This window comes from Emiliania huxleyi (genome assembly GCF_000372725.1).
Source record: "Emiliania huxleyi CCMP1516 chromosome Unknown EMIHUscaffold_17, whole genome shotgun sequence".
Taxonomy (NCBI): domain Eukaryota; phylum Haptophyta; order Isochrysidales; family Noelaerhabdaceae; genus Emiliania; species Emiliania huxleyi.
The window spans coordinates 454301-481246 of NW_005200881.1; the positions used below are offsets into that span (position 1 = coordinate 454301).

General features: G+C 67.2%; 8 protein-coding genes across 8 annotated transcripts; 4 read left to right on the plus strand and 4 right to left on the minus strand.

The window, feature by feature from the left end:
• Positions 1-685: 685 nt before the first annotated feature.
• On the minus strand, positions 686-1776 carry EMIHUDRAFT_99079 (hypothetical protein; the record flags this gene model as incomplete). Its single annotated transcript, XM_005784463.1, has 2 exons — positions 686-944; positions 1088-1776. The coding sequence occupies 2 exons, from the start codon at positions 1774-1776 to the stop codon at positions 686-688; spliced, it is 948 nt and encodes a 315-aa protein (XP_005784520.1).
• Positions 1777-2635: 859 nt separating this feature from the next.
• On the plus strand, positions 2636-3523 carry EMIHUDRAFT_202674 (hypothetical protein; the record flags this gene model as incomplete). The annotated part of the gene is made up of 1 exon (XM_005784464.1): positions 2636-3523. The coding sequence occupies one exon, from the start codon at positions 2636-2638 to the stop codon at positions 3521-3523; it is 888 nt and encodes a 295-aa protein (XP_005784521.1).
• Positions 3524-3619: 96 nt separating this feature from the next.
• On the plus strand, positions 3620-4543 carry EMIHUDRAFT_202675 (hypothetical protein; the record flags this gene model as incomplete). The annotated part of the gene is made up of 2 exons (XM_005784465.1): positions 3620-4338; positions 4408-4543. The coding sequence occupies 2 exons, from the start codon at positions 3620-3622 to the stop codon at positions 4541-4543; spliced, it is 855 nt and encodes a 284-aa protein (XP_005784522.1).
• Positions 4544-6224: 1681 nt separating this feature from the next.
• EMIHUDRAFT_434201 (hypothetical protein) lies at positions 6225-7122 on the plus strand. The gene has a single exon (XM_005784466.1). The coding sequence runs from the start codon at positions 6238-6240 to the stop codon at positions 6562-6564; it is 327 nt and encodes a 108-aa protein (XP_005784523.1). The 5' UTR covers positions 6225-6237; the 3' UTR covers positions 6565-7122.
• EMIHUDRAFT_449512 (hypothetical protein) lies at positions 7095-9164 on the minus strand. Its single transcript, XM_005784467.1, has 4 exons — positions 8978-9164; positions 8160-8802; positions 7772-7988; positions 7095-7702 (listed from the first exon to the last, which is right to left on the minus strand). The coding sequence occupies exons 1-4, from the start codon at positions 9119-9121 to the stop codon at positions 7651-7653; spliced, it is 1056 nt and encodes a 351-aa protein (XP_005784524.1). The 5' UTR covers positions 9122-9164; the 3' UTR covers positions 7095-7650.
• A 1530-nt stretch (positions 9165-10694) lies between these two features.
• On the minus strand, positions 10695-13027 carry EMIHUDRAFT_434204 (hypothetical protein). The gene is made up of 4 exons (XM_005784468.1): positions 12648-13027; positions 11699-12541; positions 11354-11624; positions 10695-11281 (listed from the first exon to the last, which is right to left on the minus strand). Exons 1-4 carry the CDS (start codon positions 12974-12976, stop codon positions 10943-10945), a joined length of 1782 nt encoding a protein of 593 aa, XP_005784525.1. The 5' UTR covers positions 12977-13027; the 3' UTR covers positions 10695-10942.
• A 3829-nt stretch (positions 13028-16856) lies between these two features.
• Positions 16857-20509, minus strand: EMIHUDRAFT_449514 (hypothetical protein; the record flags this gene model as incomplete). The annotated part of the gene is made up of 8 exons (XM_005784469.1): positions 16857-17484; positions 17566-17659; positions 18126-18326; positions 18587-18778; positions 19063-19247; positions 19365-19465; positions 19835-19894; positions 20270-20509. The coding sequence occupies 8 exons, from the start codon at positions 20507-20509 to the stop codon at positions 17028-17030; spliced, it is 1530 nt and encodes a 509-aa protein (XP_005784526.1). The 3' UTR covers positions 16857-17027.
• Positions 20510-22252: 1743 nt separating this feature from the next.
• EMIHUDRAFT_462719 (hypothetical protein) lies at positions 22253-25331 on the plus strand (the record flags this gene model as incomplete). Its single annotated transcript, XM_005784470.1, has 9 exons — positions 22253-22850; positions 22923-23047; positions 23126-23236; positions 23353-23820; positions 23964-24239; positions 24388-24438; positions 24478-24689; positions 24761-24815; positions 24847-25331. 9 exons carry the CDS (start codon positions 22253-22255, stop codon positions 25264-25266), a joined length of 2316 nt encoding a protein of 771 aa, XP_005784527.1. The 3' UTR covers positions 25267-25331.
• Between the last annotated feature and the right edge of the window lie 1615 nt (positions 25332-26946).

Consider the following 26946-nt stretch of genomic DNA (forward strand, 5'->3'; position numbering starts at 1 on the left):
TGCGCACTGTCCCTCTGTGTTCGTGCGTCGCCCATCTCTCCTGGAGATGTCTGATTTATACATTCAAAACGCCATGCTAACTACGGCGATACAGCTCCAGAGCGAGCGGCGAGCCGAGAAGGCGTCGCGGGGTCGGGGTCGTCGGCTTTCAGCCGCGCATTGGCCACGGACCAGGAGCTGTTGCTTCGAAGGGCGCAGGCCGAGGCTATGCTGGCTGGCGCGCGATGCCCCATGCCGCATGCGCTGCTGGAGAGGCGCAGCGGCCGATAAAGCGGCGGCGGCGGCGGCAGCGATGGAGCTAGCGACGGCCTGCCGGCGAACTGCCTTCATTGCACATTGGTGCTGCCAACCGTGCGTCACACACACAAATAATTCCGACACACATACACGATAGACACAAGACACAGTCACAGAGAATGAGAGATGGCACAGCGGTCGGGGTGCGCGCACATCCACACATCCACAGACAACACACACCAACAAATGAAGACGGACCATAGATACAATGACATCTCTCAGACTCAACGTGACGCATGGCACACGGGGAACTCGCTCAGCTCTCACGTTCTCTCTCTCTCTACACACCAACTGATGCACGCGCAGGGAGGAAGAATAAAATGGCGTATGCCTCAATCATGTGCGCGGGAAGGGACCTCGGGCTGCTGCCTCGTTCCTCGCGCGCTCCTCACGGACTCGCCTTGATGTGCTCCACGATCTCGTCCCACACCTTAGACCGCTCCGCCGCCGAGTGACCAAAGTTGTGCCCGCCCGCATACTCGACGAAGCGAGCACCCGTGGCGGCGGCGAGCCCTCGGCCCGCGTCGACGCCGACCAGCGGGTCGTGCTTGCCGTGCAGCACGAGCGCCGGCATCTTCAGCCCGCGCAGCGCCGACGCATGCTCGGCGGTGCGCCGCCGCTCCCACTCGATGATGGCGAGCGTCTGCCTCGCGCCGCCGAGGCCGTGCCAGTCGACGCCGCCGCGATCAAAGTCGGCGGTGTCGATCTCGACCGCCTCGGCGGCGAGCTCCGCGCACCGCTCCGGGTGCGCCTCGTCCGTCTGGATCAGCTCCCAGTACCTGACACGCACCAGCGACCCGTCACGGCAGCGCGCCCTCTCGGCAGAAGGCGACTCGCGGCTCTCCGCGGGCGCCGCGCGCGCGAAGAGAGGTACTCGTCCTTGGTCATGCCCGGGTGGGGCGGCGGGAGGGTCGCGGCGCCGAGCGCGCCGATGAAGGCGCCGTCGGAGGCCGCCGCCGTCGCCGCCGTCGCCTCGCCGATCCGCTCCGCAGTCATGACGAGCGAGAGCGAGCGGCAGCGTGCCGCGTGCCTCGAGGCGATGATCTGCGCGACGACGCCGCCCATCGACGCGCCGAGGACGTGCGCCCGCTCCACGCCATAGTGGTCGAGCACGCCGACAGCGTCGTCGGCGAGGTCGTCGAGCGTGTAGGCGCACACTCCGCCTCCGTCGGGAGTCGGCCCCGGCTGCGAGTGCTCGCAGGTGATTGCCGGCAGCGTGGCGGTGACCGGATCTGGCAGCGCCGAGTCGAAGCGCTGCGAGAGGCCCGAGTCGCGGTTGTCGAGCGCGATGACGCGCAGGCCGGCACGCTGGAGCCGCTCCGCGCCATGCCGCCACCAGGTCATGGTGGCGCTGTGCCCCATGAGGAGCAGGACCGCGTCGGACGAGCCGCTGTTCCAGGAGGCGTGCTCGATGCGCACGCCGTTGAGGAGCGTGGTGACGGAGGGCGAGAAGAGCGAGGCGAGCGCGAGAGGCAGCATATTGTTCCGATCAGTCCGCGAACTTCGCGCGAACTAGCTTCGAAAAGAAGAAACCCGGAGCAGCCTGGGTTCCGGCTCCTACCCAGATACTGCGAAGAGAGATAGGAAGAGGCAGACTCCCTAGGGTGGGCGACGGATAGCGCACCACACACCTCTCCTTAAAATCCCTGTGTGGTGGCGGCGTGCCGTCCTCCCATCCCTCCCTTGGGGTGTCTGTTTTCTTTCTTTCTTTTTCCTACCCAGATAGGGGGTCTGTTACCTACGGTTAGACCCCATGCAATAGGTAGGTAGGTCCGGTTTTGACCGCCCCAGAGGGCCCCGCAATAGGTAGGTAGGTGGCGGTGGTGGTGGGGGGGGGGGGGTGAAAGTAAAAAACGCTTCGCTTGCGCGGGAGACGGGCCGCGCGTTAGCCGGAACGGGGCCATGCCAGGCGAGTCGCCTGCGGCTGGGACGCCAGCCGAGACTAACGGGTTTCACAGAGGGCTAACGGGTATTTTTTCGCTTCGCTGGCCTGGGAATAGGAATTCCCTATTGTGATGTTAGAGGTGGGTTAAGAGGGAGATGCGGAATTCCTACACACACATAATGTAGCCAGCCGGCCGCGGTTGGAAATAAGAAGTGGCCCCGCCAGCTGGGAATACAGTGTAGCTTGGTGCGCTATTTAGTGCGTGTTCGAGTGCGTATATAGCGCGACTGAATTCCTAGGTAGGTAGGTTGGGCACGGAGCCTGGCGATTGGCGCCCGCAATAGGTAGGTAGGGCGTTTTGGTGCGAGTCGGAACCCTGCGACGCGTGCGGCGGCGTGCGGCGGCACCGCGGGTGATTCAAAAAGTTCAGCTGCTCTGAGCGAAGACACAGTCATGAATGTGGGCTGCGACGACATGCACACGCTGTCGCCTCGGGACGGGCCGATCCTCACGCCGCACAGTACGCTCTGGCTGCCGGACGACCCCTCCGGCACCTTTGCGCGCTCCAGTCTGTGGGCGGTGCACATCTTTCGCCTGCTTGAGCCGCACGAGACCAGAGCGCTCGTCGCGTTGGCGCTCGAGCACGCGGCGGCAAACGGCTGGTCGACGCGGCGGCACAAGCACCACCCGACCACCGACATTGCGGTCGAGCGCGAGACGGCGCCGGCGCTCCACAGCGCGGTCAAGCCGCTCGTCGCGCGAGTCGTGCTGCCGACGTTGGCGCTGCACTATGGCTTTGAGCTCTGCGAGTTGCAGATGCGAGACCTGTTCGTGGTCCGGTACCAGCAGGGCGCGCAGGACCGGCTGACGCCACACCGCGATGGCAACCTCCTCTCCTTCTCCATCCTCCTCTCGGACCCGAGTGAGTTTGAGGGCGGCGGCCTCCGCTTCCACTCCCTGGGCCCGGCCTGCGACGCGTGCGGCGGCTTGCGGGCGGCAGCTGCCACGTGCCGGCGGTGCGACGGGGTGGGCCGGCTCGCGCTGCCCGGGTGCGGGTGCGGCGACCTGACGACGCACAGCGGCAAGCTGCTCCACGAGGGCGCCCGTGTGACGAGCGGCACTCGGTTCGTCCTCGTTGGCTTCGTGCATGTGACCTCGCCAGAAATCGACCACGAGTTCATCTCGCACGGCTCGCTCGCCAACTCGTCCGCGGTAGGTGCCTGGGCCGACCACGAGTGCGTCGGCGGCGCGCGGCTCTCCCCGCCCTCCTCCCCACAGAGAGAGATGCACACGGCCTTCGACGATGAGACGGCTTTGGCTGCGCATTTGTTTGGTGGCTGAGACGTCGGCTTACGGCTAAGCCGGATGAAAAAGAAAAACAAAAAAACGCCCATACGCACGACATACCGCATACCGGCATACGTGTCCATCTAGTCCATGGTGCATGGATATGCTAGTGGATATGCGCCACAAAAAGTCAAAGAACCCTGCAACAAAGATGTCGCTGCGCTGGAGGGCTCACGCTATAGGGTGCTGGATGAGGACGGGTACGATGCACTAGCCCCAGCCGTCGGGGGGGTGTTGCCGGCGCTGGTAGATGATCTCTCGGAGAAGAGCCGGAGGGACCTCGGCGCCGGGGTCACGAGGAACTTGCAAGTCGTGGCCGAGGCGGCGACGGGAGCGGTGCAGAGGTGGATCCAGCTCAATGATGAGGCTACGGCGCGCATAATGAAGAGAGAGGAACACATCGAGTGGCTGAGGAAGCTCTTCACTGGGTGGAAGGAGGCTCGGCCGGCCTTGAGGGAGTCGCGGAGGAGGAGGGATAACGGAGGTAACGTGCGGACAGGCCAGCAGCCAGTGGGACGAACGAGGGCCGCGACGGCGGCTCAAGCGGGAGGGAGCGGAGACGGTGGGCAGCGAGCGAAGTGGGTGAGACTGATGATGCTCCTTCGACTTAGGGAGCGGTTCAGCTGCTGGGCGGGCTTCAGGCTGGTGCTCACGCGAAAAGGAATCGACGCGATGTACAAAGCATACAAGAAGAGGAGAAAGAAGAGGAGAGGCGCCAGTGATGACGAAACAGAAGCTAGCGCAGACGAGGGCAGGGCGGACCCGGGGACGGCGGAGTCGGAGCAGACGGCATCGGCCGCCGAGGAAACGTTGGGAAGAGGCACGAGGAGGGCGGCGACCTCGACCGACTACGGAGGACCCGTCACCAGACGACGCAGGGCAGACGACGGGGAGGCGGAGCAGACGCGCAGGGCGAGACGAGGGAGGGAGCAGGATGTTGCTGAGATCAGCAGGAGGATGTACGACGAGATTAGGAGCAGCAGGGACCCGAGGGACCATGTGGAAGACGGCTAGTGCTAGTCCCCCATCGGGAGGACGACCCCGGCTAGTCGCCGACCACACCCACAAAGAACCCTGCACAAAGACCGCAGGGCGGGGACCTGTTCCTTTTTACCCATCTCCTAGTAGAGGTGTCCGTTTTATTTATTTATTTAAGATCGCACGGCGGGCGGGGACCTGACCACCTGTTCCTTTGTACCCATCTCACAGTAGAGGTGTCCATTTTTATGCGCTCGATTTATGCGCCATGGGCATGGCCTGACCCTGTGAGAGAGAGCATTTGGACCGCACAGAGAGATTTGTTTTGTTTGGCCCGCTCGTCGACCGTCGTGGCACCGTGGGTCCGGGGTTGTGTTTGTTTGTGTTTTTGTGTGAAGCGCGCCTTCCTGGTGCCCAGCGCTGGCTTCTCACTGTCGTTGCTGTCTCTCCCTTCTCGACTGTCTCTGCTAAATAAATCAATAAAACGGACACACCAAACGAGGGGTGGGAGAAGGCTGTCTGTGCTTGTGCGTCTTCGGTCCGCGTTTGTGTTTTTGTGTGAAGCTCTCTGTGCTTGCTTGTGCGTCTTGGGTCCGTTGTGTTTTTGCTTCCTGGTACCTGGTACCCTACCCAGCGCTGGCTTCTGAGGGGGGGGACTGTGCGGTCTCTCCCTTCTCGACTGTCTGTGCTTGCTTGTGCGTCTCGGGTCCGGGGTTGTGTTTTTGTGTGAAGTGTGAGCTGTGCGTCTTGGGGCCGGGGGGGGTTTTGTGTGAATAGGAGGTATTTTCTTCTCAATAACAAGGCTGTCGGAAGCTCACGAGGTTTCTTTACCACCATGCTGCGCCGCCCGTCGCGGCTGACTCGCGCCGCAGCGAAAGCAAAGGCAGCAAAGTCGACGCTCGCAAGATCGGCTCTCGTCGAGCCGTGGCATGCCGAGTGGCCCGAGGGAGCGCGGTGGATGGCGGCTGGCCTAACGCAGACGGCCAACGAGAAGGGCCGCTTACTACCAGGCCTTCACAAGCTGGATGTGGAGCGTGACTGGCTGCTGCACGCGCCGGCGACATTCTCCGAGCACCTGCGGCTGAAGCACCACGCGCTGGACGCGAGCCGCGAGGCGACGCTGCGCTCAGCCGACGCGACGCACGGCGGCGACAGCCTTCCGGCGCAGCGCGAAGTGCTCGACATGGTGTTGGAGCATCTGCCGCGAAGGTTCCCACGCTCCTTCTCGCTCGACGGCCGCCGGCTGCGAGTGCACGTCGAGGGCGCCGGCTGCGAGTACGACGTCGATGAGTGGCGAGAGATGCGGCCGCTGGAGCTCGCCGGGCTGCTGCTGCAGGAGGACCTCGTGCTGATGCGAGCCGAGCCGGGTGGCGCACACCGCGTGCAGGCGGCCTTTGTCGTGTTTTCATTTGGCCGCGTGCTCGAGCGGGTGGGGATGGACCTGGAGCAGGTGCACGCTAACGTGAATTAATTGCTCTGCTCACGTGAGAGCAGGTGCACGCTAATCAATTTCCCGAATTTGCGAGCAGGTGCACGCTAACGTGAACCGCTTTCCGTCCGACCTGCGGAAGCCCGTGGGCCGCTTCTTTGACAAGCTGAGCGCGTCTGCGCCCGCGTGGCGGACCAATTTTGGCCTCACCTGGTCGCCGTCCCTCGTGCCGACGCCCGACCGCTACCCGCACCGCGCGAGCTACGCGCCCGAGGCCACACACAACACGCCAGGCAAGTGGATGATGGCGCGCATCGGCGAGGTTGGCGTCGGGCGTGCGGTGTGGCTCAAGGTCGAGTACCAGACGGTGCGCCGGCTGAGGGGGGCGTCGGACCACGCGCTCTTCACCGTGCGCACGTACGTCGACCCGCTCCACACCCTGCTTCACGTCCCCGCCGCGGCGCGCCTGCTCGCGCAAAACATGCGCAACGCCGCCCAGGGCGACTTCAAGCACTACTTGGGGATCGACGACGAGGAGGTCCGCGGCGCGATCCTCGCCTACCTCGACAGCATGCACGAGAGCGGCGGAGGTGGCGGCGGGCCGCGAGCGCAGCAGGCGACGCGATGAGCCTCGAGCTGAGCATCCGGCTCTGCGCGTCCTCCAGCGCATTATTTGTGGATTTTGTGCCACTCGCTCCCCTTGCGCTGCCCCTCCCGCCTCGGCGCTGCGGCGTCTATGCGTAGGCTGCGGGGCGGGCGCCTGGGCGCTCTGGGCGAGAGGCGCAAGGCCCTGGCCCAGGCCTGCACGGCTCCCTAGCTAGACAGAAGCGGTATATAGACGTAAGACTAGACGAGACCCTTGAGAACAGGTATCTAGGAGAAGAGACCGACGCTGCGCCGTGCGCCGTGTGGGTGGACAGGCCTGTGGGCAGCCGGCAGCGGCACCGTCGCCACCGTCGACATCCCCCACTCAAAAGGCGCTCTTGCGCTCCCCCACCTCCCGCAGGAAGCAGGATCGAGGATGCTGGATCTGGTTCTTGCATCACTTGGTTGACGTGGTGTAGCTGGAGAGAGTGGAGTCTGGAGAGAGTGTGGAGGCTGGAGCGCCACGTCTACGTGGTCGTCGACGCGTATGATGAAGAAAAAGGTGTCCACTTCTTTTTGAGGAATGAATCATCATTACAAAGTTTTTTGAACGACGAAATGCAGCCATGCACAGCCGCATCCGCTCGCACTGAAGCACGCGCTTTGGCTTAGCAGCTTCGGACGCTACGCGTGTCGTCCTCCGCCATCTGCGCCAAATCTCTGACATCTCATCGGACAGCTAGTCCAAGGTCTGACTCTCAACGTGCGAGGAACGGGAGGGGCGGGCGGCCTGGGGGTTGGCCCCGTGGCCCCGTGGTCAAGTGTACACAAGTGTGGCAAGGGAGGGCTCTGCGGGTGGCGGAGCTCTGCCCATTAGGGGGAAGGGGAGGGGGGTTGTGCGAGCAGCGTAGAGCGGCGGCAGCGTAGAGCGGCAGGGGACTGGCGATCGCGGACAGCTAATCCATCTCGCGAGCCCCGACCGGCACCCCAAATAGCAATCGAGCAGCAAATTTACAAGCGCGCCGGCGTACTCCGGCAGCGCAAACGTACATCTAGAGCGCCCTCCCGGCGGCCTGGAGCAGCCGCCTGGCGGAGGGGCGGTGGCGGGAGAGGGGCGAGGTCGCCCGTCTCATCGCGCGACGGCGCTGTTCATCGTGAGCTCGACGGAGAGCTCGCTAAGCCTGCGAGGGTACGGTCGGGCGGTGAGCGGCCTCGCGGCGAAGGCGGCGGTGGCGGGTGGCGGGCTGCACCAATCTTCGACGAAGCCCCTGGACTCCGCACCGATCTCCTCGAGGAAGCCGTCGTCGGAGAGCAGCTCCTCCGCGCTCTTGGCGGCGAAGGCCGGCACGACGTCGAAAGCCGCGGCCGGCGGGAGGCCCACGCGGCTCGGCACGCGGCCTGGCAGGCCGCACCCGGCGCCGGCACCCTTGGCGACCAGAGCGGGACCGACGAACTGGGCCGCGACATCTTTGAGGACGCGTCCAAAGGCCATCTCCGGGAGCGGCGACCGGCGCGCCCCCGCGCCGCAGGGCACCCCCGCGGCGCGCGGCATCGCAAAGGACGGCATAGGCACCGCCATAGCCATCACCGGTCCCAGTCCCGGTGCCCCGCCGCCGCCGCCGCCGCCGCCGCCCCAACCCTTCCCGCAAACGGCGACCGCCTCGGCGAGCGTGGGGGGCACCGACGCGGTGCGCACCGTCTCGTCGGAGCTCTCTCGCCGCAGGAGCATCGGCGCCGCCGCCTCGGTGGAGAGGAGCGGGAACCCGCTCGCCTCCAAGCGCTGGCGCTGATCGAGCTTCATCGCCAAGGCGGCGCCTTCCTGGAGCTCCGAGAGGCGCCGGACAATGTGCGCGCCGGTCGGCGCGTTGGCGCGCTCGCAGCCGGGCGACGACGGCGGCGAGACGCCCAGCGCGACCGTCGAGGCCTGGTCGGAGCCGTCGCTCGCGAGCGACTGCGACGAGAGGTGCGACGAGAGGAGAGAGGAGGCCGCGTCGAGGGCGGGGATCGAGTCGAAGGTGGGCGGCACAAAGACGTGCGATGACGTGTCGCCCGCATCGCCGGCGAACAGGCGCCACGGGTCGGGTGCCGGCGCCATCACGACGCCCGCGCTGGGCGGCCGCGCCAGAGTGCCTTGCGTTGTTGTCTGCTCCGTGCGCTGCACGCGCGGGCGCTTGGCGGACGACGGGGCGGCCCGCGGCGTCTTGGCGGGGGGCGGCTCGTACTCGGCCCCGTTCATGACGGCGCGCGCCTTGGGCTCCAGGTTGCGGATCCACTTGCGCAGCTGCAGGAGGGGGGGGTTGTGCGTGAGCGCTGCGTTCAAGGTTGCTCCGCGCCGCGCGCGCGGGAATGGGTGGGGCGCGGCGAGGCTGCGGGCGCGCGGCAGCCGACCTCCCCCCACCCCCCTCACCCCCGCCCCTCGCCCCCGGCCCGCCCCCATCACCGCTGCGCGCGCACACCTGGCACGGCTCGATGCCAGGGAAGCACGCGCACGTCGGCTTGATGCGGTTGGAGACCGGCCGCTTGAGCGCGTCCACCACCACCCGCACCTTGAAGGCCTCCTCGTAGAAGGCGCGCTTGCGCGTCGCGCGCTCGCCTGGCATCGCCGAGGCGTTCTTCAGCGGCTGCCCAGAAGCACTCGATATGCGTCGACCGGCGTATTTTTTTCCGCCGCATTTCGCACCCCTTTGTTGATTGCTACCTTGCCGACTGCGGTTCTTGTCCTCCGTGGGCACGCGCACCATCGCCGAGGGCTGGAAGTACGTCGACATCGCCTGGCTCGTCAAGATCAAGACCGATCGGAGGGGTGGGACCACTTGAGCACTTGAGCACTGGATAGGGTCGATTCCGCATGGTACGGGACCACTTCTATAGTACTAGTCCTATACGAGAGAGGAATCCCTGGGACCCTGTCATGTGGGTGAACCCTGCCCAGCCCCCCTCCGTGTCGCGATGCGCTCCCCGCTCCCGTTCCCTTGTGTGTTGTGTCATCCCAGATCGATCGTCATTCCAAACCACAAGAAAGATCGTTCCTTCTTGCAGGTGGGGACCCGGGGACTCTGTCCTTCTCCCATCCGGTCGGGCACCCCTCGTTTGGCGTGTCCCTTTATTTTTATTGTATTTGTTGTTCAACTCTTTGTTTATTTATTAGAGACTGCGGCGAGAGAGAGCCCGAAGAGCGGCGATCGCTACTGTGTTTCTTTTCCGGCCGCCTTTCCTACCCGTTGTTGATTGCCCGGCCCGGCCCGGTGCAGGCTTCTTCTTTATACCGAGGCGGTGCAGCGGAAGTCCGTTCTCGAAACGCGATGCATCCGCGGCGGGAGACACGGTGGGCGCTGGCAGGAGCGAAAATTTCGTACAGAGAATGGCGCTCGGGCGGGGGCGTCCGGAGACTAGGCTGTATTGTTGAGTGCTTGTTTGGCTGTATTTGATCGTAGAGCAGCCTTGCTGTCAGTCCTAGCACGGGAGTACCCCGTGTGGATCGGAGGTAACAGCAGCTAGCAGCAGCACCAGCCTCGCGACATCCATACATGGACGCGCCCAAGCTGTCGGTGTTTCCATCCAACCAACCAACAAGCAACAACCCACCCTTTTCTGGCTCACAAGCTAAAGATGTTACGGGCCCCCACACACGGGGAGAAAAAACCAACCAGTAATTTCTTCTCTTCTTGAGGTGTGAACCTGTATCGTCGTCGTCGTCTCTAGCCAGTCACTCAAACTCTCAGAGATGGCTAAAGAGGATCCGGAGCGCGGTAGGACTCTGGGGCTCTCTCCGAAGGGAGCGTAGCGTACGCGGAGGGAGCTCAGAGTTACCCCGCGTTCTCTGGAACCTCAGAGCAGAGGAACTCGCAAGAGACGAATGCGATTCGTTTGCGGTAGATGAGGGATGGTGGTGGGTCGCTTGAGAACTGGTCGATTGGCGCCTGTCTGAGCAGGAGCCGACGCTAGTCGGGAGCTGTGTCAGGAGCCTCGTCGCTCGGAGGTCCCGCGCACAAACAAAGCGGCGGGCAGCGGCGGGCGCGGGGTAAGGGTTCCCGCCCGCTAGGCGCTGCCCTCTGCGCCGAGGCTCGACGCGCTTCTCCTACAGTTCACTAGCACAAACTAAAGTTTGTTTGACATGATGAGAATCTCGTTCTCTCGAATCTCGTGGTTTTTTTATTTTTTGCATATGCATTTGGGGGCGTCAGCTACAGCTTTTAATTTCGCAGTTAGCAAGGATATGAGCAAGACCAAAGACGAACGAAGGGGCCGATCAGGGGGAGACCAAGGGGGTGAGGGGCCGACATAGCGAATAGAGCCGCCCGAGGACTCATGTGTCATGATGGATGGCTGCGACGGTGCACCCCAGCGCGGTGTGCGCCTCTAAATCGGTCGCTCGGTACGCCTCTAAACCGGCGGCAAGCGAACGCGGGGAGCGGGAGCGTCTAGCGCTCCTTCTTCATGTCGTCCTCGACGACGAACCGCCGCAGCGCGTCGACGTCCATCTCAATCGGCTGCATCGCCTCCAGCTCCGAAAGCGGCGCCTTGCCGCGCAAGACGACGGCCTGGTCGGCCACGTCGACGACGAACCACTCCGCAGTGCGGCTCAGCAAGCCCGTCGGCTTGAAGACGACCGCGAAGCACTCGCCCTTCTCGAAGCCGCACGTGGCTTGCAGCGCCGGGTAGTAGGGCGCGCCCTCGCGCATGTGCCAGCCCGCCGCGAGATTCCAGCCGTGCACGAGCGCCAAGAAGGGCATGGAGTAGAGCAGGCGGTACGCGTCCGCCTATTTCACAGCCGGGGTGGGGAGGTGTGGAGAGAGACAGAGGGAGTGGGCGACGCCGGCTTCGTCTCTCACCGACGCCCAGCCGCGCCGCTGCTCGAGCAGCTCCACGATCGGGACGAGCGGCCGGTAGTGGGGAAAGGCGACCAGCTGCGCCGGGAGGCCATACTGCATGAATTGCGAGGCATACTCGGCGTCGCAGCAGTATGCGTTGCGCCGCTTCAGGAAGGGCAGCTGCGCGAGGCGCGACGTGGGGTCGTTCTCCTCGAAGAGCAGGCTCTCCGCCGTCTTGAGCCGCCGCAGCTTGGGCAAGGCCTTGGTCTCGACGACGTGCCACGCGAAGAACCTGCCGCAAAATAGGAGGTGGTTGTGGGGCATGCGTGCGTCCGTGGCTAGGGTTACGGGGCTCGGGGGGTTCACCAGTTGCCCGCGTACGGCCGGAAGGCAAACAGGAAGGGGACGCGTGCGGGGAAGAGTTGCCCAACAGCGGGGACAACGACGAGGCCGAGCAGCAGGACGGTGGCGAGTGCGGGGTGGACGGCGCCGGACGGCGGCAACGCGAACTCGTGCACGCCAAAGAGGTAGACGGCCGCCCACATGCAGAAGATGTTCCACTCCTGCACGCTCGCGAAGGGCAGGTGGAAGAAGATGAAGGAGTGGAAGCCGAGCGCCAGGACGACGCCGAGGTAGCGCGTCGGGCCAAACGCACACAGCGGCCCCACGCAGATCTCGGCGCACGTGCCGAATGCGCTCGCCGCCCGTGCGAGCCTCGACGGCCGCATGTCGGTGGGGAAGCCGGTGTGCAGCGCGCGGAGGAAGGAGGGCATGAGCGGCGCGAGCGGCGAGTTGCAGCTCATGTTGACGACGGTGTACTTGAACCACGGCCCGAGCTTGGAGACGCCGGCGCCCGTCCACAGGCCGATCTGCACGATCTGCAGGCCGAAGAGCCACGAGTCGGAGAAGGCGAGGGCAAAGAGCATGTAGCCGTAGTGCTCGGCGCGCGAGCACTCGGCGATCACAAAGTCGAACGGCGCCATCACGGCGAGAAGCGCGAGCGGCGGCAGCACCTCCGCGGCGCCGATTGAAGGAGAGAGCATGGCGCGGCACAGGAGTGCGATGTAGACGATGTAGCCAGCCACCAGCGCGCGGCCGCGCACGGCCTTGATGCCGGGCACCAGAGGGCCGGTGATGGTGCCAGGCGTGAGGAAGTTATAGAGCGGCACGAAGCAGAACCACAAGGTGGATCGGAAGCCCATCGGGCCGCTGCGAAGACAGGCCGGGACGCTGAGAGAGGGAGGGGGGAGGCAGCCTCGGGCCGCTGCGAGGACACGCTGGGAACTGAGGGAGGGTGGCGGCAGCGAGAGGCTGCCTCGTGGCGTTCATCCCGATCGCGTCTGTGAGGACGTTGTACACGATCCAGCGCTTGGCGTTGCGCTCGTCCGAGAGGGAGAGGGACGGATCGCGGACAGCGCCGTAAAAGATGAGAACGTAGAGGACACACTTGACCAAGTAAACGAAAATCAACGCTGTCGGGAACGGGTTGCGAGGCGCATCTGACTTGTTAAGGCCGTGGCAGAAGCCAAAGAGTCGCTCGCGAAACGTGAGGCGGCGCTGTGCCTCGCCCGAGGCGGGCACCTCGGCGTAGGAGAGGAAGGTGGCGGGACGCAAGCCAGAATGCGTAGCAGTATCCGAGCTCATCGCCACGGATCGCAGGCCAGAATATGTGTACTATCCGAGCTCTTGTACGTGCCGGCCCGAAAGCGATTGGTTGGCGGCGTCTCGTCTCACGAGGAGGCGTTTTTTTTTCTCCCCCTCCCTGTGAGCCTGTTTGTGTCTGTGTGTCGCTCGTGCGTGTCGTCATCATCTGTCTCGCGTGCAACCATACCGCGTTGGTGTCCAGTCCGAGCCTGGCTGTTCTTCACCTTCCTACCTAACCTAAAGCCTCCCTACCTTAAATCAGAGAGAGAGAGGGGGGGGGGGGGAGGGAGGGAGAGAGAGAGAGAGAGGGAGAGAGGGGGAGAGAGAGAGAGAGAGAGAGAGAGAGAGAGAGAGAGAGAGAGAGAGAGAGAGAGAGAGAGAGAGAGAGAGAGAGAGAGAGAGAGAGAGAGAGAGAGAGAGAGAGAGAGAGAGAGAGGATTGTGGTTGTACTCGTCTCAACTCCCCCCTCGCCCAGCCAGGGATCTAACTGCCCCCGCTAGTTCCCGAGGTCGCGCGGGAGTGACCCCTGCGTCCCCCGAGACCAAGCGCGGTTGGGATGGTGGGTTGGAGAGGCCTCGTTACGAGGAAGGGAGGCTGTGTAGAGTAAGAAGCCCACCCCCCCCCCCCCCCACCCCCCACCCACCCATAGTCCGCCGCCCCCACTCCTCCCCATCGGGCCGCACAGGGCGGCCGCGCCTCGCAGATTCGTTTCTCGCGCCTGGGTCAGGCTTTCAAAAATCTCTCTCAACCAGCGATCCGATTCCGAATGAAGAGTGGCCGCTACAGTAAAGCGTATGCGAAGCAAGCGAGCGCTAGTGAACGCCCAGGGAACCGATATGCCTTACAGTATTTTTACGCCACTAGCGCCGGCAGCGTCTCGTAGCGCGTGTCCTCCAGCTCGAGCCCGGCGAACCCGCTCGGCTCGGCCACCTTGCGACGAAGCGCCGCTGCGCTCGCTTCGCTCAGCTTCGAGTAGCACGCCCTGAAGCTTCCGCAGCGCAGCAGCAGGCGCACCATCGCCAGCGTCCCGATGCGCATCATCTGGTCCGAGTCGGGCGTGATCGCCGTCCCAAACTCGTAGCACGCGTAGTACTCGCCCTTCTTGCGCGCGAAGGTCACCTCCATCCGGATGAGGGCCTCGAAGTCGCCCTCGGTCATCACGCCCGCCCCGCCTCGTCCCCGCAGCAACTCATCCGCGGCGATGGACAGGTCGCCCATCGTCAGCGGCGGCAGCTCGTGCCTGCCGGCGAGCGGCACGGCTCAGTGTCATCTCGCCCCATCGCACGCCAACGCCGCCGTCCTACTCGCCTCTCTCTCTCTCTCTCTCCCTCGGCGGGAGACGCGCGCCAGTGGCTGTCCGAATCGGCCGCGTCCGCCGCATCGTTCACCGCCATCCCCGGCCGGCACCCGGTCTGCCGCGCGAAGCACAAGTAGGCGTTCATGATGAAGGCCACGTTCACCTCAAACGGCTCTAACAGCTGCGTGTCCTGCATCTGGTACTCTCCCACCTGGAAGAGGTGCTGCCTCGTGCACGGCTTCGTCGTCGCCTCGCGCAGCTCGGCCATCGTCCGCCGGCTCGCCTCGGCGCTCGCCCTCTCGCTCGCCGCCCGCTGCGCCGCCTCGCTCTGCCCGTGCGACGCGCTCTCCCGCGCCGCCTCGCGGCCCGCCGCCCGGCCGGCGGCTCCCGCCGCGTCCTCTATCCCGCCGCCGCCGCCGTCGTACAGCGACATCACCTGGTTGGTCACCAGCCGCCAGTACTGCCTCGCGTCGCCCGGCATCGCCGGCCAGATCTCGCGCCACACGTGGTTCTTCATGTGCTGCAGCGCGACGTAGACCGTGTTCTCGCCGCGCCCCGTGCGCACCGTCGGCTCCTCGTCCCGCGCGTCGCCCCGCTCGGTCGCGTGCCACCGGCTCGCCCTCGGCGCGGTGATTCGCGTCGTCGCCAGCCACTTGCCGAAGCGGATCGTCCACCGCATCGTCGGGTGCAGACCGAGGGCCGTCCGCTGCATCGGCACGCTCTTCCCCGCCGCGGCCTGCGTCGCCAGGAACTCGCGCAGCCGCAGGCGCACGACCCGAAGGTGCGCCGACAGCGCCGGCCCGTGTGGCGCTAGCATCGGCCGCTCATCGCCAAGCGCGGCCTCCTCCTGCCGCTCGTCATCCTCCGCCTCGAGGGCGTCCGCCAGCGCGCTGCGCCGCACACCCCGGCGCACAGGAGGCGGCGCCGGCCGCACCTCGGCCGCCTCGGCGGCGCCCGCGGCACGGGCGCCCTGCTCGCCGTCCGCGCGGTCCATCGCTGCATCCCCATCCCCGTCTGCGCGGCAGCGCCGCCTGCGCCCGCGCCGGCCTGCTCTGGGACGGCGCGCCACCGCTCGTCGTCGAGCATGTGCCACCAACGCCGATCCGGGTAGCCGTCGTACTCGACCTCGTGCACGATCCGTCCGCTCCCCGTCCTCCTCCCGCGCCATGACGGTCGCAGGGTACCACCGCTCAAACTGTCGCAGAAGATCTCGAGGCGCGATCCGGTGGACAGGACAGTGTGGCCGTCGAGGGCCGCCCTGGCATCCTCGCGCTTTCGCTTCCGCCGCTTCGCCTTCGTCTCCTTGCTGCGCAGCAGGGTGTAGTTCGGGCCCACCTCCGCCACGCTGTCCAGCACGTGGGCGGCGCTCGCCATCTCGACCGCGTCGTCCTCCGGCGGAAGCTCCGCGTCGCCCGTGGCCGCTTCCCGAGCGCGCTCGTCGCGCATCCGCTCGTGGTGGGCCTGCCGACGCGCCACGCCGGCGCCCGTGTGCCTCGCCGCCGCGTCCGGCGCCGGCATCGATCGCTGCCACAGGTCGTCCCACAGGTCGTCCCAACAGGTCGTCCCACAAGAGGACGCCTCCGAGCCGCCGCATTTCGCCCGCCGAAAAGTCTCCCACTCGCGCCCTCCCCAAACCCAAATGCTCTCTCTTTGTACATACATACAAAGTACAATGCTATCTTTAAGGTCCAACCTGCGGGCACCGCCTTCGCTCGGCACCGGGCACCGCCTCGGTATACATCTGCCCCGCGGGCCGACCCTCACAGCTCACAGCTCAGCTCACTTTGCACAGAGGGGGAGGATGGTCGGCGGCGGCGGGCGCGCGGGGGGCGGGCGGTCGCGTGCGTGGCATGTTGTGCGAGTATATGGGACACGATGTCTCAAATATGAGGGGTTTTGACTCCTACCGGCTCCTGACGCTATCCCTGGCAGCTCTAATGACCAGGATCAGTAGTGCTATGATAGAGGGTGCCCATACTAGCGAAGGAGCTGCCACACTCGCCCGGAACGTCCCCTTCTGGGGCCGGTTCTGCAGCCCGCGAGAGCCGACAGCGGGGCCGTGCCGCGGGTGCCTACTGCCGAGTGCCACAAACACTGCGCCGTCCCGCCATCACCTACAGGCTGTCTTGTGTGATGGTTGGGATGTCCAAACGCCACCATCTTGGCTCTTGCGACCTCAAACCCGCGAGCTGTATGGGTGGTCCTGACGTCGACAGACGCCCGATGACCACGGTGAAGCTGAGCCGGAACGAGTCGACAAGTCTCGTCTGAGCCCGTGGCGGTCGCCGGCTGAGTCGCTGTGCACGGGCCGGTACCTCAGGCGTCACCTCCGCAGCCTCAGGTCTCACACTCCATCACCTCCGACGGGACGCCTTCGGTGGCACGCTCGGCGGCGAGTTTGTTGCAGCCCCACAGCGAGCACGGCGTCGAGCCTACTCACTCCTGTTGGATCTGTGCACTCCCTGGGACCCATTTTCGACGCTTTTGTCCCATATACTCGCACAACATGCCGCGTGCTGCTGGACCGTGGTGCGACACCGTCGCGGAACCGAAAACTCCGACCGGAGGCTGCTGAGGAGGTGAGAGGTGCCGCGCCACGGTTGTTTTGCTATACCACAAAACAAACGCGACGCTGGTCAGCGCCCCCCAAGAGATACGCTCGAGTAGGGACACTCTCTGGCTCTCAATGCAAGCGAGCGCTTTGGCCGCCCGCTCACTTGACCACCCCCAAAGCTCCTCGGGCCTGAGCCTGCCTCAGGCCGCCCCCGCGAGCAGGGCCTCGACCAGCCCCTCCTGCCACAGTTTGTACGCCTCGCCGCTCTGCGGGTTGAGGTGGATGCTGCTGCCGCCCGCCGCGAGCCGGAAGCTGTAGTCGCTGTTCTTGCCCACGCGCTGGATGGCGGCGCCCTGCCGCAAATCCATCGAGCCGCGGTACTTGACCGCGCCCTCTCCGGGCGCCGGGTCGTACCAGCGCAGCTGCGCTTTGCGCGTGAGCACAAAGAACTTGGACGCCGAGAAGAGGAGGCCGCGCTTGAGCGACCAACCGCAAAAGACGACGTCGGACGCCAGTGTGAGCTGCGTCGTGGTGGTGACCGCTCCGCCGCCTTTGCCCGGCGAGTTGAGGTCGATCTCCGAAATGCCAGACGAGCGGGTCGCCTCGCCCGTCGAGGGGGCGACCCGGCCCGTCGCCACGGGGGGCGGGAGGTCGTACCTACCAGCCAGCAGCAGCCAGCTCTCACCCTCGGCACGCAGCGTGGACCGCGCCACCAGACGTGCTCGTGCGATCGCGCACCCGACATTCTCCTCGGCACGCACCGCCGCGTCCACCCCAGCGTGCTCAAACTCGGCGTCCGCCGCCGCGCTGGCGCCAAACGCGGCGTCCAAGCCTACGCGGCAGAGACACGCGCCCCGCCTCAGGCCGCGGCGCGCCCACCTACGGCCGTCCGCCCAGCGCGGGCCGCCCGAGTCGCCGCCGCCAAAGTCCGCGTCGAACGAGGCTGCGAAATGGGCCTCGGCCTGCACGCGGGAGAAGGGAGGAGCAGCCTCAGCCGGGAGGGTGCGGGCTAGGCGCTGCGCCCCGATGCGAAGCGGCGCCGCGGGAAGCGGCGGCGGCGAGGGCGGACGCGCTGCCGCCTCGGCCGGCGCCGCCTCCGGCGAGAAGACCGCGTCGAAGGCGGCGTCGCCGTCTCCTCCCCCGCCGCCGCCGCCAAAGCTCGCCTCGCCGACGGACGCCACCGCGGGGGCGGCCGCGGGCTCGTCGGCAGCCGGCGGCGCCGCCAGCGACTCGTCTCGCGGGTCGGGGAGAGGCGCGTCGAAGCCAGAGAGCGACGCGCCTACGGCCGTGGCGTCAACGTCGTGAGCGCGTCGCGAAGGCGCGCCACGCTCTGCTCGACGGCGAGAGGCTGCCGTTCGCGGCGGGCGCCTCCCCAAACGCGTGCATCGCGGACGCGCCCCCAAAGGCATCCGTCAAGGGCGCGTCCGCAAACCCGTCCGTGGTGGTGTGCGCGTCCGTAAAGGCGGCCTCTTCCCCCTCGGAGGGGTGGCTCACCAGCCCTCCGACGTGCTCCTCGCCAACCTGGCGGGAGGGAGGGGGCGGGGAGGGGGCGGGGAGGGGGCGGGGAGGGGGCGGGGAGGGGGCGCGTGGAGGAGGGAGGGGACGGGGCGGGGACGGGGCGGGGGCGGGGGCGGGGGAGGTGTGATAGAGGGAGGAGGGCGGGCGAGGCTCCCCGCCTCGTTCCACGAGACGCCGTCCTCGAACGAGGAGCCTCGCCTGCGGGTTCATCAGTCACGGTTGATCCTCCCTCAGCAGGGACCACTGCCCTCGAGAGAGAGAGAGCAGCCGCGCCGCATCAGCGAGTCCGAGGTCGACTCCCAGCCGCCCCTCTCCCAGGTGGCGGGGATGCCCCCTCCGGCCGGCCACTCCGCCGCAGGAGCCTCCGCCGGCACGCCTTCCGCAGAGCGCTTGTCCGGCCCGCCCGCCGCGGCGTCGCTGCCTCCGTTGGTGGCTGCGTCGTTGCCGAGCGGGGCAAAGGCGTCGGACCCTGCAGAGAGAGGCGGGCGGGGGGGGGTAGGGCGGGGGGTCCGGCGACAAGGGAAGGGGGGGGGGGGGGGAGGGCGTGTGCGCTGCTTGGCGGCGCGCCAAAGTCTGCAGAGGAGCCGAAGAGGTCGGCGTCCGCGGTAGAAGGGGCGAAGGCCTGCGAGGGCGCGGCGGCATGAGAGTGGTCCAGGCAGACGGGTCGAGGCAGAGGCGACCACCCCCCGGGAAGGGGTGCAAGCGCCTCCTCCTCACTGCCCATCTGTATCAGCATCGCCGAGGAGAAGTTGGACTGCGGCGGCGGAGGCCCCGCACCGCCCGCCTCCCCCTCCTCCACCGCCTCGCCGGGAGCGCCCCCCAGCCACTCCGATTCTGCCAGCACCGCTGCCAGCTCTGCCGACGACTCACCCTTATCCTCCACCTCCTCTGCCGCCAGCCGCCTCGCCGACCGACCGCGCTGCAGCGCCTGCAGCTTCGCCGCGGCCTCCGACTCGGTCGCGGCGGCGGCGGCGGCGGCGGAGGCGGCGGCGTCGGACGAGCGCCGCTCATTCTCCGACTTGCGCTCCGCCGCGCGCGTGGCGCCCGCCTCGAGCACGACCGCCGCCGCGGCGTGCTCCTCCGCCTGCAGCCGCCGCGCAGAGTTGCCGCGGTGGAGCGCCTGCACCCGCGCGGCGGCGTCCGCCTCGGTGGGCGCTGCGCCCGACGCCGCCTCGGCCGCCGCCTCCGGCGCCGCTGCCGCCAGCGGCGCCTCCTCGGGCGGGAGAGGGATGGCGGCGGGCGCGGCGTCGAGCTCGAGCAGCAGCGCCAAGTCCGCCTGTGGCGCCGCGCTGCTCGCCTCGGGAGGGACCAGAGTGGCGCCGAAATCCAAGTCCAGCAACGATACCTCAGCGGCCGCGTCCGCCTTCCCGCTCTCCAGCTCGGCGGTCGCGGCGGCGGCGGCGGCGGCGGAGGCGGCAGCGTCGGACGAGCGCCGCTCATTCTCCGACTTGCGCTCCGCCGCGCGCGTGGCGCCCGCCTCGAGCACGACCGCCGCCGCGGCGTGCTCCTCCGCCTGCAGCCGCCGCGCAGAGTTGCCGCGGTGGAGCGCCTGCACCCGCGCGGCGGCGTCCGCCTCGGTGGGCGCTGCGCCCGACGCCGCCTCGGCCGCCGCCTCCGGCGCCGCTGCCGCCAGCGGCGCCTCCTCGGGCGGGAGAGGGATGGCGGCGGCGGCGGGCGCGGCGTCGAGCTCGAGCAGCAGCGCCAAGTCCGCCTGTGGCGCCGCGCTGCTCGCCTCGGGAGGGACCAGAGTGGCGCCGAAATCCAAGTCCAGCAACGATACCTCAGCGGCCGCGTCCGCCTTCCCGCTCTCCAGCTCGGCGGTCGCGGCGGCGGCGGCGGCGGCGGAGGCGGCAGCGTCGGACGAGCGCCGCTCATTCTCCGACTTGCGCTCCGCCGCGCGCGTGGCGCCCGCCTCGAGCACGACCGCCGCCGCGGCGTGCTCCTCCGCCTGCAGCCGCCGCGCAGAGTTGCCGCGGTGGAGCGCCTGCACCCGCGCGGCGGCGTCCGCCTCTGCACGAGGAGTGGCGTCTGCGGCACTCGAATCCACTCTCGCAAGCATCGCTTCGAGGGCAGAGCCCGCCTCCTGGTTGTCCTCCTGGAGCCGCCGGCTACTGTTGCCGCGATGGAGAGCCTGGAGCTTTGTGGCAGCAGCGTCTTGCGCCATGCACACAGGTGAGCGCCGTGCCGGCGGGTTCGTATTTCTTCTTTCCCTGCGTTTACCGTAACAAAAGAAAGTACTAGTTCGCTTTCTTTTTTCGTGCAGGGGCCCTAGAGGAATCCTCGGACGACCCCTGACGTTGCGAGCGGCACTGCGAGCACGCTGCATGGCTCGCACTCGGTCGATGGATGGACGATGTGGGACAGTGGGAGGCGAGCTTGCGAGAGTCACACACGACACACACGACACGACAGGGACACAGACACAGACACAGACATAGACACACACACTGCGCTCCCCTCAGCGGGCAGGGAGACGCAAGCCCGACGGAGTCCGGTGGCGGGGGCCCACGCAGCAAGCCCCTGCACTGACATGGTTGGTGCTAAGCCGCCGCCGCCGCTCGCTCTCGAACTGCGTCGCGCTGCTGCCCGTTCCCGGAGCGCAGAGCGCGATTTTGGTGGCCAGGGCCTTGCCTGAAGGGGGGCGGGGCAGGGGGGGGAAGTGAGGACAAACCGAGCGGGTGGGGCTGTCGGGAAGGTGGTGGGCTACGAGCGAGTAGCGGGAAGACCGCCCGCTACTCCGGCGGGAGAGTGCTCCCCCGCCGCCCCCTGGGTCACCCCGAGTGACCTCGCAGCCCACGCCGTGGGGCGCTGCTGTCAGGGGAATGTTGGGGGCGTGCAAAGCCGCGATGCCTTCTCCATGTCGGCTCCGCTGGTAGCACGGCTCGTGCTTTGATTCTCGCCGGCCGATGAGGCGAAGCAATGGCAACCACCAGGAAAGAGTGCGCCAATGCCCGCTGCGGCACCTTGCCGGCGAAGCCCCAAAAATCGTCCGCCGGAGGTGCAATGACGGCTGGCCGGGTGGTCATGAAGCCAGTGGCCAAAGTTGTTGAAGCCATAGCACACTTGGGGTAGTCTGGGGGGGATGGGAAGGGGGGGGGTGTCTTCCCCACTGGCGGCGCCTTGCCGGCGAAGCCCCCGACGTCGTCCCGGAGGCGCAAGCGGCTGACCGGATCACCATCTCTCAAGGCCCGAGCTTTACGCCGGCGGAGAGAAGAGCCGCAGCCATGGCACTCGGGCAGCCGGGGGGTCGGCCGATGGCCGCTGGCGGCGCCGTGGCGGCGAGGGCCCCTCGTCGTCGCCCCGGAGGCGCGGCGGCGGCCGGCCGGCGGTCGGGACGCCGTCTGTCACGGGCAGGGCCGTCGCCGAAGGGACGGCAGAGTTTTACACATCGAGAGCCCAGCACATCGCGTCCGCCCTGTTGACTCGGGCGCGGTCGACCCAGCCACATGAGTTTGTTGTAGGTATATTGTTGGCAAATCAAGACACAGAGCTCACACAGAATCACAGCGGGAGGAAAGCGGCGAGTCGCAATTCCAGGGGTCGTTGTGGCGGGCCACCCTGTCCAGAGAGGCATGGATGCCAATCTGGGGTCTCTCGACCGAGTCTATGAAGCCCTGGCCGCCTCCCGGTGGTGGCAGAGGTTATGGAACCAAGCGACGGAGATGGTGCGGGGGTACGGGTGTTCCAGGGGGTCACGACACGCACCGACCCTTCACGAACCGGAAGGCTGCACCCGGGGGAGGCACAGTAATCCGGGCACGTGTTGGGCGCCCCATTCCGTTTAGGGCTAGGTCGGCTCAGGGCCCCGTCCACTTCACATGAGTTTGAAAAGAAAACCCACAATTGTGTTGTTCGCGCGTCCCACTCTTGTGTGCCACTGCGACGACTGGAGTCGACCGGAGATCCTATGCCGACTCTCCGAACAGCCCTTCTCGCGCTCATCGGGGCGGCCGCGGTCACACTCTACCTCGCCCACGTAATCACCGCCACGCGCTGCCAAGAGACTACTGGCTTGGCGGTCCTGCGCGGACAGAAGCTGCCTCGACTGGCGGGCGGCGCCGGCACTGCCGCCATCCCGGCTACGGCGGCCGTGACGGCGCCTCTGGCGCCGGAGATCCTTGGAAACCTCCGCCTCAACGAGCCGGCGCGGAGGCTCTTTGGGTCGCTGCGGCCCGCGACGACGCCCGTGATCCACTTTACCTTCGGCTCCGGCGCGATGCTCGACTTCCTGCGCAACTGGCTGCACTACGTGCGGCGCGCGGGTCTCGAGCCGGCGGTCGCGGGCGCGGCCGACGCGCAGATGCTTGCGGCCTGCTCAAAAGAGGGCATCGCGGCGCTCGGGATCGTGGAGGGGCTCGACGTGTGGACGTATGAGCGGTCGGCCGCGGCAAAGACGGTGGTGCAGGAGGGCGCGGCGGAGTGGAAGTACTACCGGCACCACAAGAGCTCCTTCCTCGAGCTCGGCCTGGTCAAGGCTGCCTTCCTGTGGGAGCTCGTCTCGCTCGGTCACGCCCTGCTCCTCTCCCGACCTCGCTGGCGGGGGCATCCTGGACATGTCCAGACCGCTGCCCTCGTAGGCTACGACGTGCTCATCTCGGACCTCGACGTGGTCTGGCTCTCCGCGGGCTGGGAGCGCTGGATGACCTACCGCGTGCCGCACTCGCCGCCGCTGCGCGAGGCGGAGCTCATCGCGATGGCGGACGTGCCTACTGCCCACTGACCAGCTCGACGGCCGGCAGGAGCCCTCCTCGCGGAACCTTCGCGGAGCCCTCCCCGGTAGGTCCTCGTGTCGACCGACGAGCTCGACGAGGAGTACGACGCGTTTGGCCGCTACGAGCGGTGGCCGCACGGCGCCGGCTGGGGCCGCCGCACCGACCTCAACACTGGCGTCGTCCTCTTCCGGGCGACCAACGGCTCCAAGGCCTTCCTGCAGGCGCCGCTCCACGCCCTGCGCCCCGGCGCCCCTCGCCCTCGCCCGCCCCGCCGCAGCCCGCCCCCCTCCCCCAGGCCTGGCGGCTGGCGATGCTCGCCAAGCGCGAGGCGGAGAACACAAACGACCAGTTCATCTTTGTGGCGATGGTGCGCGACGCCGGCATCGAGCCCGTCACTTCCTCGCCGGAGCGGATGAGGACGTGGCGCGCATCGCTAGCGGCGCACGGGCTGCACCGGCCGGAGGCCTTTGGCCGCATCAGCCCGTCCACGCGGGGCGTCTTCCTCTCCAAGGAGGGCTTCGCGAGCGCCGCGCCGTGCCTGCCGAGCGAGCGGTGCGCGCCGCAGCGCTTCAGCCTGGCGACGCTCCCGCTGCGCGTCTTCACGGGCGGACACACGTACTTCATGCAGCGGCTGCACAATGCGCCGGGGCACGACTTGCCCCGCCTCTCTCCGCTGACCGTCCACTTCACCTTCCAGTACTCGGACACGCCTGACTACCCGCACGGCAAGCGGCAGCGCGCGAGGGAGGCGGCGCTGTGGGCGGTCGACCCGCCCGACTACTACTCCAAGGGCACCTTCCTCCGCCTCGTCGGGCCGCTCTACTCGCAGGCGCGCCGCAGGGGCAAAGGAAGCAGCGCCGCGGCACCGGCCCGGGACCTCAGCCCCTTCGCCGGACGGACCCGCAGGCGCAGCGTGTGGCGGTCGAGCGGCGCTTTCCGGAGTGGTCCCCGCAGCGGCACATGGCGCTCGACGCCATCCAGCGGGCGGTCGTGCGAGACTTGCTCGCGCTGAGTCGCGCGCTCGGCGCGGCGCTCGTGATGCCCCCGCTCACCTGCTCGTGCGACCGCTATTGGGGCCACCTCGAGAACTGCCGCATGCCGACCGCGCCGCGAGCGATGCCGCTGCCATACCGCTGCACGCAGGACTCGCTCTTCGAGATCAAGTTTTGGAACGACAAGAAGGTGGACTTTCGGGAGGCGCGCTCGTAGACTGGAGACGCGGCCGAGACGCTGCAGCAGATCGAGCGATCGAGCCGCGCGTCAACTCCCGAGCGACACGCAAGACAGCCTCGCGCCCTCTCACCTCACAGCCCTGCTGGCGCGCGGACAGGCGGACTTTCTCGACGACGCGCGAGTGCCTCGCGCGGTGACCGAGGCGGCGGTGCGCGTGGTGGTGCACCCGGACGCTCCGCTCCCGCAGGCGGGCACCGCGGAGGAGACCTTCTCCGCCGTGCTGCGGCCGGGGACGCCGATGTCCGAGGTTGGCGCCGCCGTGCGCCGAGCCAACGCCGACGCGCGGCTGGTCGAGATTGGGGCGGCGGACCTGCGCCGGCTCTGCAAGTGGCTCGGCTCGACGGAGCAGAACGCCGCCTTCAACGCGCTGCAGCGGTACGTGCTGCACGAGTCCGCGCGGTGCCGCCCGGCGGGAGGGGAGGGTCGGAGGGAGGGGCGGCGCCTGACCGTCCGCCGTGTGCCGTGCGTAGGTACTGCCCTGTGGAGGAGCAGTTTCGCCGCGGCGGCGTGCACTTCCGCGCCCCCGTGTCACGCACGGAGTGGAGTGTGTATGTAGGACCACTGGCCGGAGGTGGACCGGCCGGGCTGGGACTGGATGAACCCCTTCACCGCCTACAACTGCACTTGGGGCTTCACGCCGCCGACCGACTTCCCCGAGCCCGCCGACGGTGCGCCGCCGTGCGCGGGGAGGGCCGCCGCCGGTGTGCCCATGGCGGGCGGCGGCGCGTTTGCAGACCGGCACAACTCGACGTCGTGCGCTCGCGCAATGCTGTGCGACTACCACGTGCGGGAAGGCGGCGAGCTGTCCATCGAGCTTGAGCGTGCGAGCCGGTGCAACCTCGAGGGATACGGCGGCGTCAACTACACGCGGCACGGCGCCGCGATCAAGGCGGCGCTCGCCGCCATGCCGGGCGGCCGCTGCCCGTACCCTGACGGGGTGACCCCGAACTGGAAGGAGGTTGTGTTTGATCCGTGAGAGTGTGAGAGTGTGAGAAGGGGGGGAGGGGATGACGAGGTACAGAAAAGCAATCTAAACTAGCATCATATACTACAGAGAGAAGTTTCTCCGAGACCTCGGGAGTGGGCAGGTATTCACACCTCGGCAGTGTGGGCAGGGCAGGGCAGGGCAGTGTGGATTTCACACCCGGGGCAGGTAGGGGATCGGGCAGGGCAGGGCAGGGCAGTTGTGCGGCAGGTCCCAATTGCAGTCTGAGATTTAAAAACTCACGTCGTGAAAAAAAGGCGCGCATAATTGCTGTGGACCTGAGATTCACACCCCATTCTCACTGAGATTGCTTATAGGGACGGCCGATCGACGAAACACACGTGATAGCTCGCGAGCTCAACAAGTTCTCAATCAAATCTCAAGGGGGTCTGATGTGTATAGGAAATGGACGGCACTGCAGTTAAGACGTGCAGTAAGTGCAAGGCTGTGAAGTCGACCGAGGCGACTTTACTCGTGACAGTCGCACGGCTGACGGGCTCCAAGGGCATTGCTGGGAGAGTGTAAAAGGGCGTACACTGTGAAGTATCGCGCGACTGAGAAATGGCGCGCGCAGAAGGAGGCGTTTGAGCACGAGATGCTGCTTCGGTGGCTGGCAGCTAAGTCTTAGTTACCTATTTTGACTGTACACGAGTGGATTGCCGAAACAGCAGTGCAAGTAGACGACAGACATCTTCTTGCGGACAGATATATGGGTGTGCACACGAGAGACGGAAGGTGGGAAAGAGGGGCACAGCACCTCTCTCTCCCACACGCTCGAACACGCGTCCCGCTCGTCCGCCCCCCGCCTGTGCGTCTCATCTCCCTCGGTCACCTTGAGCCGTCGTCGTCCGCGTGTCCACGCGGTGCACCCACGAGCCGCTCGAGGAGCGAGGCGCCACCGCCTCCGGTGCCGCCGCCTCCGGTGCCTTCTCCCGCCTGGCGCAGGAGAGGCGCCCACCGCTGCTCGCGCCCGCTCCTGCCAAAGGCGGCGCTGTCGGCAGAGTGGCCAGTCCTGCGCAGAGGAGGGGGGGGGAGAGCGTGGGCGACTCGGCGCCTCGGACTCTCGCCTCTCACTAGCCGCGCTTTCTCTCGGTCCGGCAGCGGCCCTGTGCGGTCTGAACTGGGCCCACGGCGTGTGTCCGTGTTCGCTGCCCCACGGGCGCCTGTTCGAGGGCAGGCTCGAGGGCGGCGACCAGCGGGAGTAGTCCGAGGAGCGGGGCGCCTCGAGCGGGTCGCCGTACATGTCCACCGGCGGCGGGTAGCCTGAACCGGCCGGTGCCGGGGTGCGGGTCAGATTCGGGACCTTCGGGGCGCACGGCGGTGGCGAGAGGAAGCCGCCCTGGAGAGCGGAGGGGCGGCCGGGGCCGGACGCGCCTTTGGAGCGCAAGCCCGAGGCGGCCCCAGGCACGAGCGCCTCGTCCTCGGCTGAATGCGTCTGGACGACGTGTCCGTGCGTCGCATTCAGCCGCGCCTGTGCGCGGGGAGGTTATCGGACGGTCGCCACACGCGCAGGCAAGCGAGTGGGGTAGATACTGAGGCGAAACACAGCCATATTGAGTGGTCGGAGAGAGAGGGAGAGGGAGGGAGGGGCGGCGGGGAGAGGCGGGCGCCAAGTCGACCATGCCGCCTCCCGCGTGTACGTTGGCATCGCCGTGGATCATCGCCTCGGGG

Excerpts from the sequence above, each read along its gene's own strand:
- EMIHUDRAFT_434201 (XM_005784466.1), top strand. The coding sequence starts at position 6,238 with ATGATGGCGCGCATCGGCGAGGTTGGCGTCGGGCGTGCGGTGTGGCTC.
- EMIHUDRAFT_449512 (XM_005784467.1), bottom strand. The coding sequence starts at position 9,121 with ATGCCAGGCGAGCGCGCGACGCGCAAGCGCGCCTTCTACGAGGAGGCC. Across the intron at positions 8,803-8,977 it reads CTGGCATCGAGCCGTGCCAG|CTGCGCAAGTGGATCCGCAA; the intron begins GTGTGCGCGCGC and ends CCCCTCCTGCAG. Across the intron at positions 7,989-8,159 it reads GGTCGCCGTTTGCGGGAAGG|ATGTCGCGGCCCAGTTCGTC; the intron begins GTTGGGGCGGCG and ends GCGTCCTCAAAG.
- EMIHUDRAFT_434204 (XM_005784468.1), bottom strand. The coding sequence starts at position 12,976 with ATGAGCTCGGATACTGCTACGCATTCTGGCTTGCGTCCCGCCACCTTC. Across the intron at positions 12,542-12,647 it reads ATCGGGATGAACGCCACGAG|CGGCCCGATGGGCTTCCGAT; the intron begins GCAGCCTCTCGC and ends CTGTCTTCGCAG. Across the intron at positions 11,625-11,698 it reads CGGCCGTACGCGGGCAACTG|GTTCTTCGCGTGGCACGTCG; the intron begins GTGAACCCCCCG and ends ATTTTGCGGCAG.